This window comes from Hyperolius riggenbachi, chromosome 1 (genome assembly GCF_040937935.1).
Source record: "Hyperolius riggenbachi isolate aHypRig1 chromosome 1, aHypRig1.pri, whole genome shotgun sequence".
In the NCBI taxonomy this organism is placed as follows: Eukaryota; Metazoa; Chordata; class Amphibia; order Anura; family Hyperoliidae; genus Hyperolius; species Hyperolius riggenbachi.
This window is the reverse complement of record NC_090646.1, coordinates 451,054,382-451,068,129: the sequence shown is the minus strand read 5'-3', so window position 1 is coordinate 451,068,129 and position 13,748 is coordinate 451,054,382. Positions and strand designations below refer to the sequence as shown.

Sequence of the window (13,748 nt, the reverse complement as noted above, 5' to 3'; positions counted from 1 at the left end):
AGACCATTTCTTTGATAGGGTGATGAAAGATATTAAAGAGAATCTGTACTCTGAAATTCTTACAATAAAAAGCATACCATTCTATTCATTATGTGCTCCTGGTCCCCTCTGTGCTGTTTCTGCCATTCTCTGCTGCAAACCTGGCTTGTAATTGCCAGTTTTAGGCAGTGTTTACAAACAAACTAACCAGCTTCTAATAGGCTCAGCTAAGCAGAGTGTGTTAGTCACACAGAGCCTGCAGGGGGTGTGTACAGCTTCTAGCTAATCACAAGCAGCCCTGCACATTCCAGTCTGACTGCCTCAGCCTGACTGTGCCGACTATAGAGAGAAGATTAGATCATATAACAGAGATAACACAGCTACTGTGCAATTAGGAAAAGCTGCAGTAAGCCAGACCACATTAGAAAAGGCATAGGAACTTATAGCATAGAAGAAATAAAGATAAACAATTTGTTACAGAGTCTCTTTAAGGCAGAGATTTATCAAACTGTGGTGCCGAATCTGGGCGGCGCGGAGAGAGAGGCTCTCAAGTGGCTGAAACAAAACAAGGACTTGGTGATAAGGGGAGCGGACAAGGGTGGAAACCTGGTTATCATGTCAGCAACTCAGTACAAAAATGAAGCCGAGAGGCAACTGAGTGACACAGCCACCTATTGTCCGCTCCAGGGAGATCCAACTCCTAAATACCAAAGCAAATTACGCACTCTGCTACGCAGAGGCGCGGAGCGAGGATATCTTTCACAAAAACTAGCCTGTGACCTGCTTCCTCTCTATCCGCGCCGTCCGGTGTGGTACCACATACCGAAAATGCATAAATCCGTGACCGCACCGCCGGGACGTCCCATTGTCTCCGGCTGTGGGTCTCTCACTGAGAGGCTGTCCAGGTATCTCGACCATCTCCTGCGCCCCCTCCTTAAGGGGGTGCCCTCTTATTTGAGGGATACGTTGGAGGTTCTGCAGATGGTGGAGCGTGCCACATGGGTCCCCGGTGACAGACTGGCCACTATCGACGTGGTCAGTCTGTACAGCCGTATCCCCCAGGATTTGGGGATTGAGGCTGTCAGACATTTTCTGACTCGCACAGACAGAGACGATGAATACATAGACTTCGTCTGTGAATGCCTGGGCTTTGTATTAAAGCACAATGCCTTCCTGTTTGATGGACATTGGTACCATCAGACAGCGGGTACGGCCATGGGGACCCCTGTGGCATGCTCCTTTACGAACCTCTTTCTGGGGGCGTGGGAAGAGTCTGCTGTGCTCTCGAACAGTAATCCATTCCGCGGGCACATCAGACAATGGTCGAGATACGTGGACGACGTCCTGGTGGTGTGGTCGGGAACGGATGAGCAGTTCGATGGCTTTCTACAGTATATCAACAGCAACACAATTAACATGGAGTTCACCGCTGAGAAAAGCGATATAGAGGTGACCTTCCTTGACCCAAGAATTATGGTCAAGAATGGTGTTTTGTGTTGCGAGGGATATAGAAAGCCTACGGCAACCAACTCTTTCCTCCACGCTAAGAGCTTTCACCCGCAGCATGTCATAAAAGCCATTCCATATGGCCAATACCTGAGGCTGAGGAGAAATAATACTGATGAAATGCAATTTGAAATACAGGCAGCGGATCTCACCAAACGCCTGTCCGATAGGGGATATGATGCCAGTTTGTTAGAGGAGGCATATGGAAGGGCTAAACACCAACCCAGACCAGGGCTACTGACACCCAAAAATAAGTCGAGGTCTACGCAGGATCGTATGACCTTCACCTTTGACTATACACCAATGGCCGACATGGTTAGAAAAGCCATCTTTACTAATTGGTCGCTGATAGAGAGGGATGAATCCCTAAAACAGATTGTGGGAGGTCCCCCGAGAGTGGCTTTTAGGAGAGCACCAACACTAGGGGACATGCTTACTCACAGTGAGTTTACTTCCCCTAGGAAAGATACATGGTTGAGTAAAGATATGCCAAAAGGCAATCATCGATGTGGACACTGTAAGTTCTGCCCTCGCATGATTTCTCAGAAATATGTACAAGTAGGAAAGGAATGCTTGATGGTTAAGGACCTAATCACCTGTCAAACCAAGTATGTGGTCTACGTCCTTTTCTGCCCCTGTAAACGATTCTACATAGGGCAAACTACGCGTCCATTAAAAGAACGGGTAGGGGAACATCTGGGATCGGTTAAAACTGGTAGGGGTTGTGCCCGTTTCATTGCCCATATGAGAGAACACCACCAAGGGGATATCAGGGGTTTAAGATTTGCGGGCTTAGAGAGAGTGGATAAGGCAAGACGGGGTGGCAACAGGGACAGGTTATTGTTGAGAAGGGAGACCTGGTTGATTTTACAAACTGAAGCCCTGGGCCCATTAGGCCTTAATGACAAGGTGGAGCTTGCAAGCACTTTGGACCCATAAACTTTGGGTTGAGCGACATTAATTGGGGTACCGATTTATGAGGAAATGGGGTGTTGCAGAGTTTGTGCCGAGGCTAGTACCAATTGTTAGTGTTAGGCATGAATATGCTGCTGACGAGTGCTCTATATGATTGTTCAGTCAATATGTATATATCCAGTGGTTCGCATTTGAGTGTAATATATGTATATGTCTGAGACGGCCAGTGATGGCCGATATATCTCCCCCCTGTCCCTTTTCCATTCCGCTTTTTGGTCTGCTTGAAGTTATGGGTTACACGAGTAAATGTAACGGTCCAAGGTAATAATGAATGCAATTGTGAAAGTTCTGCTCCTCAGTCCCAGTAATTAATTTTAATGGTGTGACACATCACGTACTATCACTAATTTTATTTTTTCCACCGGTGGATGAGCTGGAGGCGCCTACCTAATGGTAACAGAAATATATGTGCCAGTTGTCTGCGATGTGCCGGCTGAAGAAAGGACATACAGCGTTGGCGCTCTCTACCGGTGATCTTTCATCCAGTGCATGAGCCCTCCGGCGGTGCGTGCGATTTACGCATGCGCTGGAGGGGAGCCGCATGAGACGCGTCATTAATGACGTGTGTTTATGCGACAGTTTGTCCGCTTGTATTGGTCCTCGCCGGGCACCGTTCGCATGGTGTAGCTCCTCCGGCTCCCCCATTGGTGGAAACTTGAGCCCCAATCACAGCCGGCGCTGTGACGCCACGGTGGAGGCGGGTCTTCCCGTATGTATGCAGTGGCGAGGCGGCGCCGGCTTGCAGTGGAACACGGCGTGACCAAGCGTCCAGGAGGACGCGAAACAGCCGTCGCTAGGCCCACATCAGTCCCTCACTCCCACCTCCTACACTGACAGGCCCACACAAGGAGCCGCAAGGTACTATATATGCGCAATACTATGCAGATTTTGTATGCAGTTATGGAATATGCCATGCACAGAATACAATGTTGATGTATAACACTGGCAATAAATCTACATGCTTAGTATATATTTTGTTCCCTGGTTTTTGTCCTCTAAACCTAGGTGTGTCTAACGGTGAGGAGCATCTTATAGTCCAAAAAATATGGGTATGTAGCTGAGCTCTGTATATCAGCACCTGGGAAATCTGGATATTGTCCCCTGGGCTTTACTATTATCTATTTCAAAGTGCAATAGAGTTACGGGTTAAGGTTAGGATTACTTTTAGAAGGATTAATCTTAAGGGATAGGGTATTGGGAAGATAGATATAATAATCAGGGTAAGAATGTTAGTGTTACACATTTAGAAAAGAGATGGATTTCGGGGGAGCGGGAAATTTGGGCGCATGAGGCAAGTGGACAAAAAGGGCGCCGCCATTCACTCCCATAATAAATATCGTTTAATGGGCGCCCAACAGGAAAAAAGGGCGCTGGAGAAAAATAACATTTTAAAAGCGCCGCCCGGACACTTTTAATGTTTTATAACTGCTTCTCATGATTACACATTATTTAATGATTTATAATTTTTTAAACATTATTTTTAAACGAAAAACAGTACAATCTTTTTTTAAAACATTTATTTTTAAACGGAAAACAGTACAATATTTTTTAAAACATTATTTTTAAACGAAAAACAGTACAATATTTTTTTTAAACCTTATTAATGCTTATCACAGGGGGGTCTTAGGTTTAGGCACCACCAGGGGGGTCTTAGGGTTAGGCCACACCAGAGGGGTTTTAGGGTTAGGCACCACCAGGGGGGTTTTAGGGTTAGGCACCTCCAGGGGGGTCTAGGGGTTAGGTGTAGGTACAGGGAGGGTTCTGTGTGAGAGTAGGGTTAGGTATAGCTTTAGTAACATTCTTATTAATGTTTTATAAAACGTTATTATAAATTTCACTTTTTAAACAGGGAAGATTAACGTTTTTACAATTGCCGATTTCATACACATTATTTAATGATTTATAACTTTATAAAACATTATTTTTAAACGAAATATAGCACAATTTTTTTTAAACGTTATTCATGCTTATCGTTTAAAACCCTGCGCCCTTTTTTCCCGGCGCCCTTTTTTTACGTACGTGGATTTCGGAGGGAGGATAAGGGTTAGGCGTTTAGTAACGAGTTTGCTTTGGGTGGGAGATTAGATTATTGTTTGCCTTGGAAATTATCATTAGTCATAATGGTTGTAATCGGGGAAGGTTAGGGTTAGACAATAGTTAGTAAAAGGATAGAGAAATGATTGGAATCTGGCTCAGTGAAACTACCTATAGTATAATATTGGTAACAGAACATTACTGATTTTTTTTTTTTAAGCTTTCTTCGCTCCTGTTGCATGCAACAGGAGTCCCGGTTAAGCAAGGCCTTAATGCCCATGCACGGAAAAAGCGTGAGTGCCCTAAAGCACCCCCACAAAACGTGCATGAGCAGCCACGGGCCCCACAATACAGCAGGGCCCTTCCAGTGTTCCCCTAAGGGAACTTATCCCCCTTTGCCATCGGCGCAGGGGGTACTTGGCATCCTCCAACACCTGAGGGGTTGGAGGACCCTGGTGGAGTCCTCCGACACCCGAAGGATTGGAGGACTCTGGCATGCCCTGTGGTTACCCACAAGGCCTGGCCATGTGGCATCCCACATGGTCGGTGGCTCCCCCGAGGGGGAGCCGGGTGGGAACCGAAGTCCCCAGGGGACAAGTCCCCAGTGCCAGCAAGCTGGCCCCGACCTTGCGGCCGGAGTGATAAAAATTCCGCACTCTCCCTAGCCAAAAGGCCGGGGAGCTGCGTTAGTCGGCTATGCATATGGGCAGTACAGACCTAAGCACCTTACTCCGCCCGGGATCTGCCACATCCCAGGTTTTTCAGGTGCACCTGGAGCGCCACTTCCAGGGGCAGTACGCCTAAGCAAAGCCCTCAGCCCTTCAGCTTCGACCAGGAGAAGAGCCATTCCATCAGCCTCTGGGGAGTTACGACAAGAAGGGACACCCTGCCACAGTGCCATCCCTCCAGGTCCTCCCAAAAACCTCAAGAACAGATACTACACTTGATCTTAGCCAAAAGGCCAAGAAGCGACAGAACAGAACATTACTGATATTCTACCTATCTGCAACACCCGGTGCCCAAGTTAACACACGGCTTTATGAAATTTATGGAGGGAGGGGAGGATTCTGGAGCACTGGAAGGGACTCAAGACACTTCCACAAAAAAGTATTGTGAGCTCTGCAGATATTACATAATAGTGAGTCTAGAACACAAAAAACAGTATATAGAAAATTTTCTATCTATCTAAAAGATGCTCTGTAAGGGCCCTTAACCACATTCGCACTGCGGGAAACTGTACCAGAAGTGTACCAAAGACAAACTATATTCAAAGTTTTATACATACCTGGGGCTTCCTCCAGCCCCATCTGCCTGCGCAGTACTTCTCTCCATCAGAGAGAGATGGAGGGAGCACACTGTGCATGCTCAGACTGGACGCGGCTGATCGAAGTTACGGAACCCGGAACAGAAGACGGAGAAGACTGAGGACGGAGGCGTGGTAGTGATGCATGCGGACGGGGCTGGAGGAAGCCCCAGGTATGTGTAAAACTTTGAATGCAGTTTGTCTCTGGTTTCCTTTACGTGCCTTCGTAACGTAAGGGACCTGTATTTCAACGCGATTGTTCCTGATGCGGTTATGTTTTCCATTCATTATAATGAATGGAAATCGCAATGTGTTTTAGAAATTCGTCGACAAGCATGAGTTTTGATTCTGCAGCGATCTCAATGCAAACATGGGAACATCAGACAATGCAGTCTATGCACATCTGATGCCCCTGCGGATCAAGTCGAGTTGCTAAAATTGCAAGTGTAGGTAAGATTTCTAAGGCAAGGATCCCTTTGAGGGATGGGGAGTGCTGAGAATCCTGCACTTAGAATTACAGCCATCCTCAGCTGCACATAATCACATACCCCAACTGTGCTGCACCACTCTAGCCTCTGCCAAACACTTGTAGAACACCTACTCTAGGTAGTTTCATTGATCATCAAGTGCCAGAATCCTGTCCATTTTCTCACTGTTTAAATGTCAGCCTATTATGAGGCTCAACAACCTTTGGCAACAGCAGGCAGCCACTGGGCGTTGCAGGCAACGTTCACTAGATGCTGTTATATTAGGAAGCAATTGTAGGATTTCTATTGACATTAAACAGGCATTTCATTTACATCAGTATAGAAACACCCAGAAAAAGTCTGTTTTCCATTGCTAGTTTCATTGCTAGCCTTTGCTGGGAAGAGCATGAACAGAGGATATGAAAATAAGCTCTGAAACCTCTGGAAAACTGTACACTATGATGTGACTAACAGGCTACTATGACTGGTGGTACACAATAGCTACAAGTAAAACACCTGCCACTCCATTACAGATTCCACAATAGAAATGTTAAATTGTATAGCTTTCTACAATAATAGCACACTATTAGGAAATAGAATGATCATCCAACAGCTGTGGACAGTATAAATATAAACTTCATTAATTACCAAACTTAGTGTTATAATGTAATGCCTACAAAGGACACCTGCAGCCATGCTGTAATATCTCATCCTGGCACAAATAACACACTTCAACAATATCCAATCATTGCCAGCTGTACCATGGCCTAACACCCTCATTATTACCACCGGCTTCCAACATGGGGAGTGAAGGTCAGGGAACTAAATATGCAGTAATTAGCCTATTCCGACAAATATTCTGTTACCGTTTCCTCACTCTCCCCACCTATATTCCAACAGGAAATTGTAATTCTAGCTACAAATATCACAACACCTGCATCTCCCTAGACCCCCCCCCCCCCCCCCCCCGACTTTCCAGACATCTGTACCTCAGCTCAAAGCCTGCTTCAGATGGTCATGTCTAAGGTAGATTATGTAGGGCTGTTACAGTGGGATGCGAAAGTTTGGGTAACCTTGTTAATCGTCATGATTTTCCTGTATAAATTGTTGGTTGTTACCATAAAAAAGTCAGTTAAATATATCAAAAAGATATTTGAGAAGTGAAATGATGTTTATTAGATTTACAGAAAGTTTGCAATAATTGTTTAAATAAAATTAGGCAGGTGCATAAATTTGGACACTGTTGTCATTTTATTGATTCCAAAACCTTTAGAACTAATAATTGGAACTCAAATTTGTTTGGTTAGCTCAGTGGCCCCTGTCCTACATACACAGGTAAATCCAATTATGAAAAAGAGTATTCAAGAGGGTCAATTGTAAGTTCCCCTCCTCTTTTAATTTTCTCTGAAGAGTAGCAACACGGGGGTCTCAAAACAACTCTCAAATGACCTGAAGACAAAGATTGTTCACCATCTTGGTTTCGGGGAAGGATACAGAAAGCTGTCTCAGAGATTTCAGCTGTCTCTTTCCACAGTTAGGAACATATTGAGGAAATGGAAGACCACAGGCTCAGTTCAAGTTAAACAGACTCTGTAACAAAATGTTCAGCCTTATTTCTCCTATCCTACAAGTTCCTATACCTGTTCTAATGTGCTCTGTCTTACTCCAGCCTTTTCTAGTTGCACTGTCTCTCTAACATATTTTATCTTCTTTTCTTTGCCAAGCTTTGTCAACCCAGAGAGGAAGGAGCTGCCTCTGCTGTGATAGGGATAAATTATGCACCCCCCACACCTCCAGGCTCCCTCCTGTGTGCTTTATTTCTCACTCACAGACAGTTTCCCTGCTCTCAGTCTCAGCAGTGTTTGTGAAGCTGTGGGAAGAGGGAGCTGCCTGTTACTTGCTGACAATTTGTTATCCAGACACAAGTGCAGAGCCCAGACTCCTGGCTCAGAAGAAACAGCTGTATTTATAAAGGAGTCTGGGGAGTCTTGTCACGCTTCAGTGTCACACAGATGCAGAAGGTAAACCTTTTTCTAAACTTGCACATAACATCTGAAGGCTGCATTCACTGTGTAATAATAAAAACTTGTCCTGCAAACATTAGGCAGTATACATCCTGTTTCTTTTCAGTATACTTCCTGTTTTGGTGGCCATCTTTACTGTTTACAAAACAGTTTATAAAACTGTTATTTTATCGCCAATATTGCGGTGGAGATTGGCGAAAATGTCAAAGAGGGGGCTAGGAGATGTTCCCGAACAGGCTGATATGTTTATTTATATAACATTCCTTCAATACAGATTCTCTTTTAAGCCGCAACTACACGCGTAGATGCGGCCGCGATGCTCCTTATCAATCGAGCCGCTAATGCGGCTCGATTGATAAGATCCGACAGGACGGATCTTGCTTCCGCCGATTCCCTGCTCGCTCCCCGCTAGGGGACAATGGCAGGGAATCGAGTGGAAGATAAGCGGCGCGGCGCGGGGACGAGCGGGAATCGAGCGGGTATTGATGCCGGCGCAGGCGCGGCGAGCGGGGACGCGGCGGGCACGCGGAAGAGGCGATCCGGCGGCTAATCGAGCCGCCAGATCGCTGCAATGTCCCATCGTGTAGATGGGGCTTTAGGCTCAAAATGGCAGACCAAGAAAAATCTCAGACAGAAGCGACGTATGTTGAGAACAGTCAGAGTCAACCCACAGACCAGCACCAAAGATCTACAACATCATCTTGCTGCAGATGGAGTCACTGTGCATCGTTCAACCATTCAGCACACTTTGCATCACTCTTGCATACAGCATCTTCTTGTGTAAAGGAAGCCTTTTCTCCGCCCATAGCACAAACAGAGCTGCTTGAGGTATGCTAAAAAACATTTGGACAAGCCATTTTGGAATAAGGTTCTGTGGACTGATGAAACTAAAATTGAGTTATTTGGGCATAACAAGGTGCGTTATGCATGGAGGAAAAAGAACACAGTATTCTAAGAAAAACACCTGCTACCTACAGTAAAATATGGTGGTGGTTCCATCATGCTGTGGGGCTGTGTGGCCAGTGCAGGAACTGGGAATCTTGTCCAATTTGAGGGACGCATGGATGGTGTAATGGTTAAGGGCTCATCCTCTGAAACAGGAGACCAGGGTTCGAATCTCGGCTCTGAATGTTCAATAAGCCAGCACCTATTCAGTAGGAGACCTTAGGCAAGTCTCCCTAACACTGCAACTGCCTATAGAGCGCGTCCTTGTGGCTGCAGCTCTGGCACTTTGAGTCCGCCAGGAGAAAAGCGTGATAAATGTTATTTGTCTTGTCTTGTCACTAAGTATCAGCAGATTCTGGAGACCAATGTCCAGGAATCAGTGACAAAGGTGAAGCTGCTCCAGGGCTGGATATTTCAACAAGACAACGACCCTAAACACTGCTCAAAATCCACTAAGGCATTCATGCAGAGGAACAAGTACAACGTTCTGGAATGGCTATCTCAGTCCCCAGTCCTGAATATAATTGAAAATCTGTGGTGTGAGTTAAAGAGAGCTGTCCTTGCTCAGGAAGCCATCGAGCCTGAATGAACTGGAGATGTTTTGTAAAGAGGAATGGTCCAAAATGCTTCAGCCAGAATCCAGACACATTTGGAACCTGATCACGGCTGAACCGGTATCGATTCTTCTTAGTTTTTCATCTCTGAGTCTCTTTAAGGTTCCCTTTGCCACTATTAAAAACACACATAGATGTGATGATTACCACTGTAGCACTTATGCTGGCCAGCTGCCATACACCTGTAGATTTCTGGCAGATTAGGTAAACAATATACGGTATATCTGCCTGATCTACCACTTTGCATCATTAATATTACATGCTATTTCAGAGGAAATCTTGGCTAATATTGATTGGCCACATCCAACCATGGGAACTTTGATTGGATACTTTTATCCCCCGCAGGTCCAATAGACATGTTGGATCAGTGTTCCATCAATAACACTACGGAACACCGATCATCATGTCCTTATCTTTTCAACAGATTTTCATTTCATTCAATACTTCTATTGAATCTAGCATCTTATTTATGAAAAATGTCTAATAGTGTAAGGACACTGAAATTCAGCAGCTGAAGGAGAAACAGGGTCCCCAAGTGCTATTATAACCTCTGCAACCCCTGTTGTCACACCACTGTATGATGTTCCTACATCTGTGGCAAAACCTACAATTTGTTCCAATATGCCAAAAACAAACTGAGCTTTTCCTCAAAACTAAACCTATACTATGGTAGTGACTTTAGTAGGTGTATTATTGTATTGTATTGTGCCTTGGGGCAGTAACTAGTGCAAGTGCCAGGTTTTCAGTAGAGTGCTGCAGAAAGTGCCTATATAAGTGGAAAAAACACTAAATTTTATACTACTAAAAATAAATAAACGGCAGCGGCCTCGGCTCAGAAGTCATTTTAATTCTTGGCATAGTAAGATATAATCATATTTTCTTCTGTTACTCAGAGTTGTAACTCCACCAGTAAATTCCCTCCAATTCTGTAATAACCAGCTTCTTATTCTAGCTGTGAATACACCATTTAGGTAACTTTGGCTCTTGACTCCTGCTGGAACTACAAATCCCAGCATACACTGATCCGGGCAAGACCTGCTGGAGTAACATCACAAAACAGCCCTTCTCTGTGAGTAGTAGCTTGATACAATGTGTCATCTATGTCCATTCTACTCTCCAGTATCCCTTGACCTTGTTCCTCCTGAATAACATCCTACGTCAGAGTCATACAGAAGTTTTGTTTTCATAATGAACAGACTATGGAGATACTTTGCTTCACAGCACAAACTCGCTTTTGATACAATTATATCTGTACCCACAACGTGGATTCCTCAGCTTTCCCTCTCTCGCTTGATACCATGCAGGCCACAAGTTTAACCTCAGGCATTCATCACTTTAGAGCCAGAAGATCACTGACTGTCCTGACCCTGACCGCACAGCAGTCACCAGAAGACACAGAACACACATTGCTTACAGCTGCATTGTTAGAAGTAAACTTTAATGGGAAGCACTGCCCTTCCTGGACACAAAGGTGCACAATATAGACTCTCACATAGAAGAAGCACCACTAATCCCTCCTGAGACAGTCTAGTATCTCTCTCACTGACCTCTGCGGCACGAATCAGGTTAGTATGACAGCTCTACAGGGGTTAATTAAAAAGTCAACAAAGAAGTTTACTGCATCCTACCCTTTCTCTCCTCTTTACAGCCTGTTGCTCCATTGTTCCTCAGGCAGTAATGGCAGGGCTGACAATACAGGCCATGGCAATGTGCTGGGGAACCTTCTAGTGGCCGCACAGGCTCCTGTTGCGCAGCGCTCTACTAGCACACTCTTACAAGTAACGGTCTCGCACTGAGCAGCATTTCCCAGGAAAAGTTCGCCATATTTTCACATCCTTTTCTCGTAGCCAAGTCTCACCCCCCTCTTCCAACTTCCAAGGAGGAGGCGGAGGAGGAGGGGAAGGCGGAAAGAGGTTTCAGTTTTCCCTGCAAAGTCAAACAATGAGCTCAGCCCTGCTGGAGTTTAGTTACGTTCTGCATTGAGTTTGAGGAGTCCAGGCAACGGGAGCGCTGCTGCAATGTGGCCGAGCTGTGCTGCTGGACCACTGCTGTGCGACGTGCCCTGGCTTGCATTCAGTACACAGGACGAGGGACGCACGGATGCCTCCACTACAGAAGAGTTTATCCCGTGTTTATATAATATACACCTGATCCCCAAATAGGCGTGTATGTTTTCCAGCTTCCTTTACTGGGAAGTTCCTGTGCTGCTGCTGCTGCTTTACAAAGGTCATGAAGTGTGGAAAACGTGCTGTCAACAGACTGGGTTTAATTCGGATGGAAGTGTTGGGCTATAAAATACTTGAAGATGTTTTCCCACAGTGCTTGAAATCCACGCCAGAGTTTAACAAAAGAGTATCAGTAAGGGCCCATCCACACTTACAAACGCGAGCGATTAGCGCCAGTGATTTTTGCCCGATTAATGCATAAAAATCACTGGACATTTTTGCGGTTTTTGAGCGATCGTAATTCGCGATTGAAATACATTGCATTAAAAAATGCTGCATGTAGTGCGTTTTGCGTCTAGCACTCATCGCGAATTACCGGCGATCACGGCAGTGAAATCACTGTCATATAGTTAACATTGCGCTAGCACTTTAAAAAGCGCTAGCAATCAATTACCAGCAATTAGCAGCCTGCTAATCACCTGAATGTAAATGGCCTGAATGTAAAGGGGCCCTAAGGGCCCATCACAAAGTGGCCATGATTCATGCTTTGCTGATCACCAGTCATCAGCAAAAACACTGCTTCCCAAACACTGCACAAGTCATCCTATAGAATTACTCTCACTGCAGCGATTGTGGCACGTTTGCGATTATCACTGATTGCAAATGTACTACATGCAGCATTTTCCCGGCGATTGTGTCACGATTTTCACTCATTGGAATGAGAATTGCTAATCGCAACTGATGATAAATCGCGTAATAGCATAATGCACGATTACGATTGCGATTTTGCATTTCAGATTGAGAACTGGGGCTTAAAATCAGGATTAGGCATCAGTAAGGAGATGGTGTGGAGGTTATTTGTTTAATCGGTTTGTAGTAGAGAAGGATTCAGCCTTTGCTCTCACTACAGTAGAAAACACTTGTTTTGGTCCGTTTTACTGCATTGCAAAACTGACTGAACGGATCCTATATTATAAATTGGGTCCATTCACACTTGTCAGTCTGCATTGCAGTAAGCAGACCGCACTTATGTGCTGTCCGCAATATACCCGGAAGAGCTGATTCATTTTCCATTTGGACTATGGTTGAAATGCACCTGCCCCAGGCTGCGACTGGATCATCAGAGCGGACAGTACACTGTCTACTCCCGCTGGTCGTTCATGGTCGGTGGCAAGTGAGAACCTAGGCTCAGTCCCTTAACAAGAAGCTTTGATTTCCCCTGACCTTTGTTAAAGGGAACCTGAAGTAGGAGGACTATAAAGGCTGCCTTTTTCATTTCCTTTTAAACAATGTCAGTTGCCCGACTTCTGTGCTTTAGAGCTCTTTCACACTAGACAACGCATTCACAAATGCAATTTTGTGCATGTGGTTCCGAAAACACTTCCATTCTCCTGCATGTAATTGCAGCCGAATGGCGCTTTTGGTCAGTAGGCAAACAAGCAGTTCAGCCATCCATGGAAAAGAGGCCTAAAGTTTGAATTGATTGTTAGTCATACACTTGTGTGGGTACAGTTGGAGGGGTGCAGACAGTATGAGAGGTATGAATACCTTTATCAGCCACCTGTGCAAATCACAACATATTAAAAAATGGCGCATATACCTGGAACTAGGTTGTATAAATAAGGAGGGAAAACTAATCGGTTGGTATACATAATAGGTATACATAATGTGAGGATCCCCCACTATTATGTATTTTAATAGCCATTTCATCGTATTTCCCTCAAAGGATCTCAGGA

The 13,748-nt window shown here is 45.1% G+C and overlaps 1 protein-coding gene and 1 pseudogene across 1 annotated transcript in view; both read right to left on the bottom strand.

The window, feature by feature from the left end:
* The window catches only part of TTC28 (tetratricopeptide repeat domain 28), a 954,491-nt gene extending 942,805 nt beyond the window's left edge, over nucleotides 1-11,686 (bottom strand). Inside the window, exon 1 of the mRNA XM_068238742.1 lies at nucleotides 11,476-11,686. Within this exon, the coding sequence (XP_068094843.1) occupies nucleotides 11,476-11,508 (33 nt within the window). The 5' untranslated portion in view covers nucleotides 11,509-11,686. The remainder of the gene's footprint in view (nucleotides 1-11,475) is intronic.
* On the bottom strand, nucleotides 5,355-5,467 carry LOC137533139 (U2 spliceosomal RNA; annotated as a pseudogene).
* Nucleotides 11,687-13,748: the final 2,062 nt, after the last annotated feature.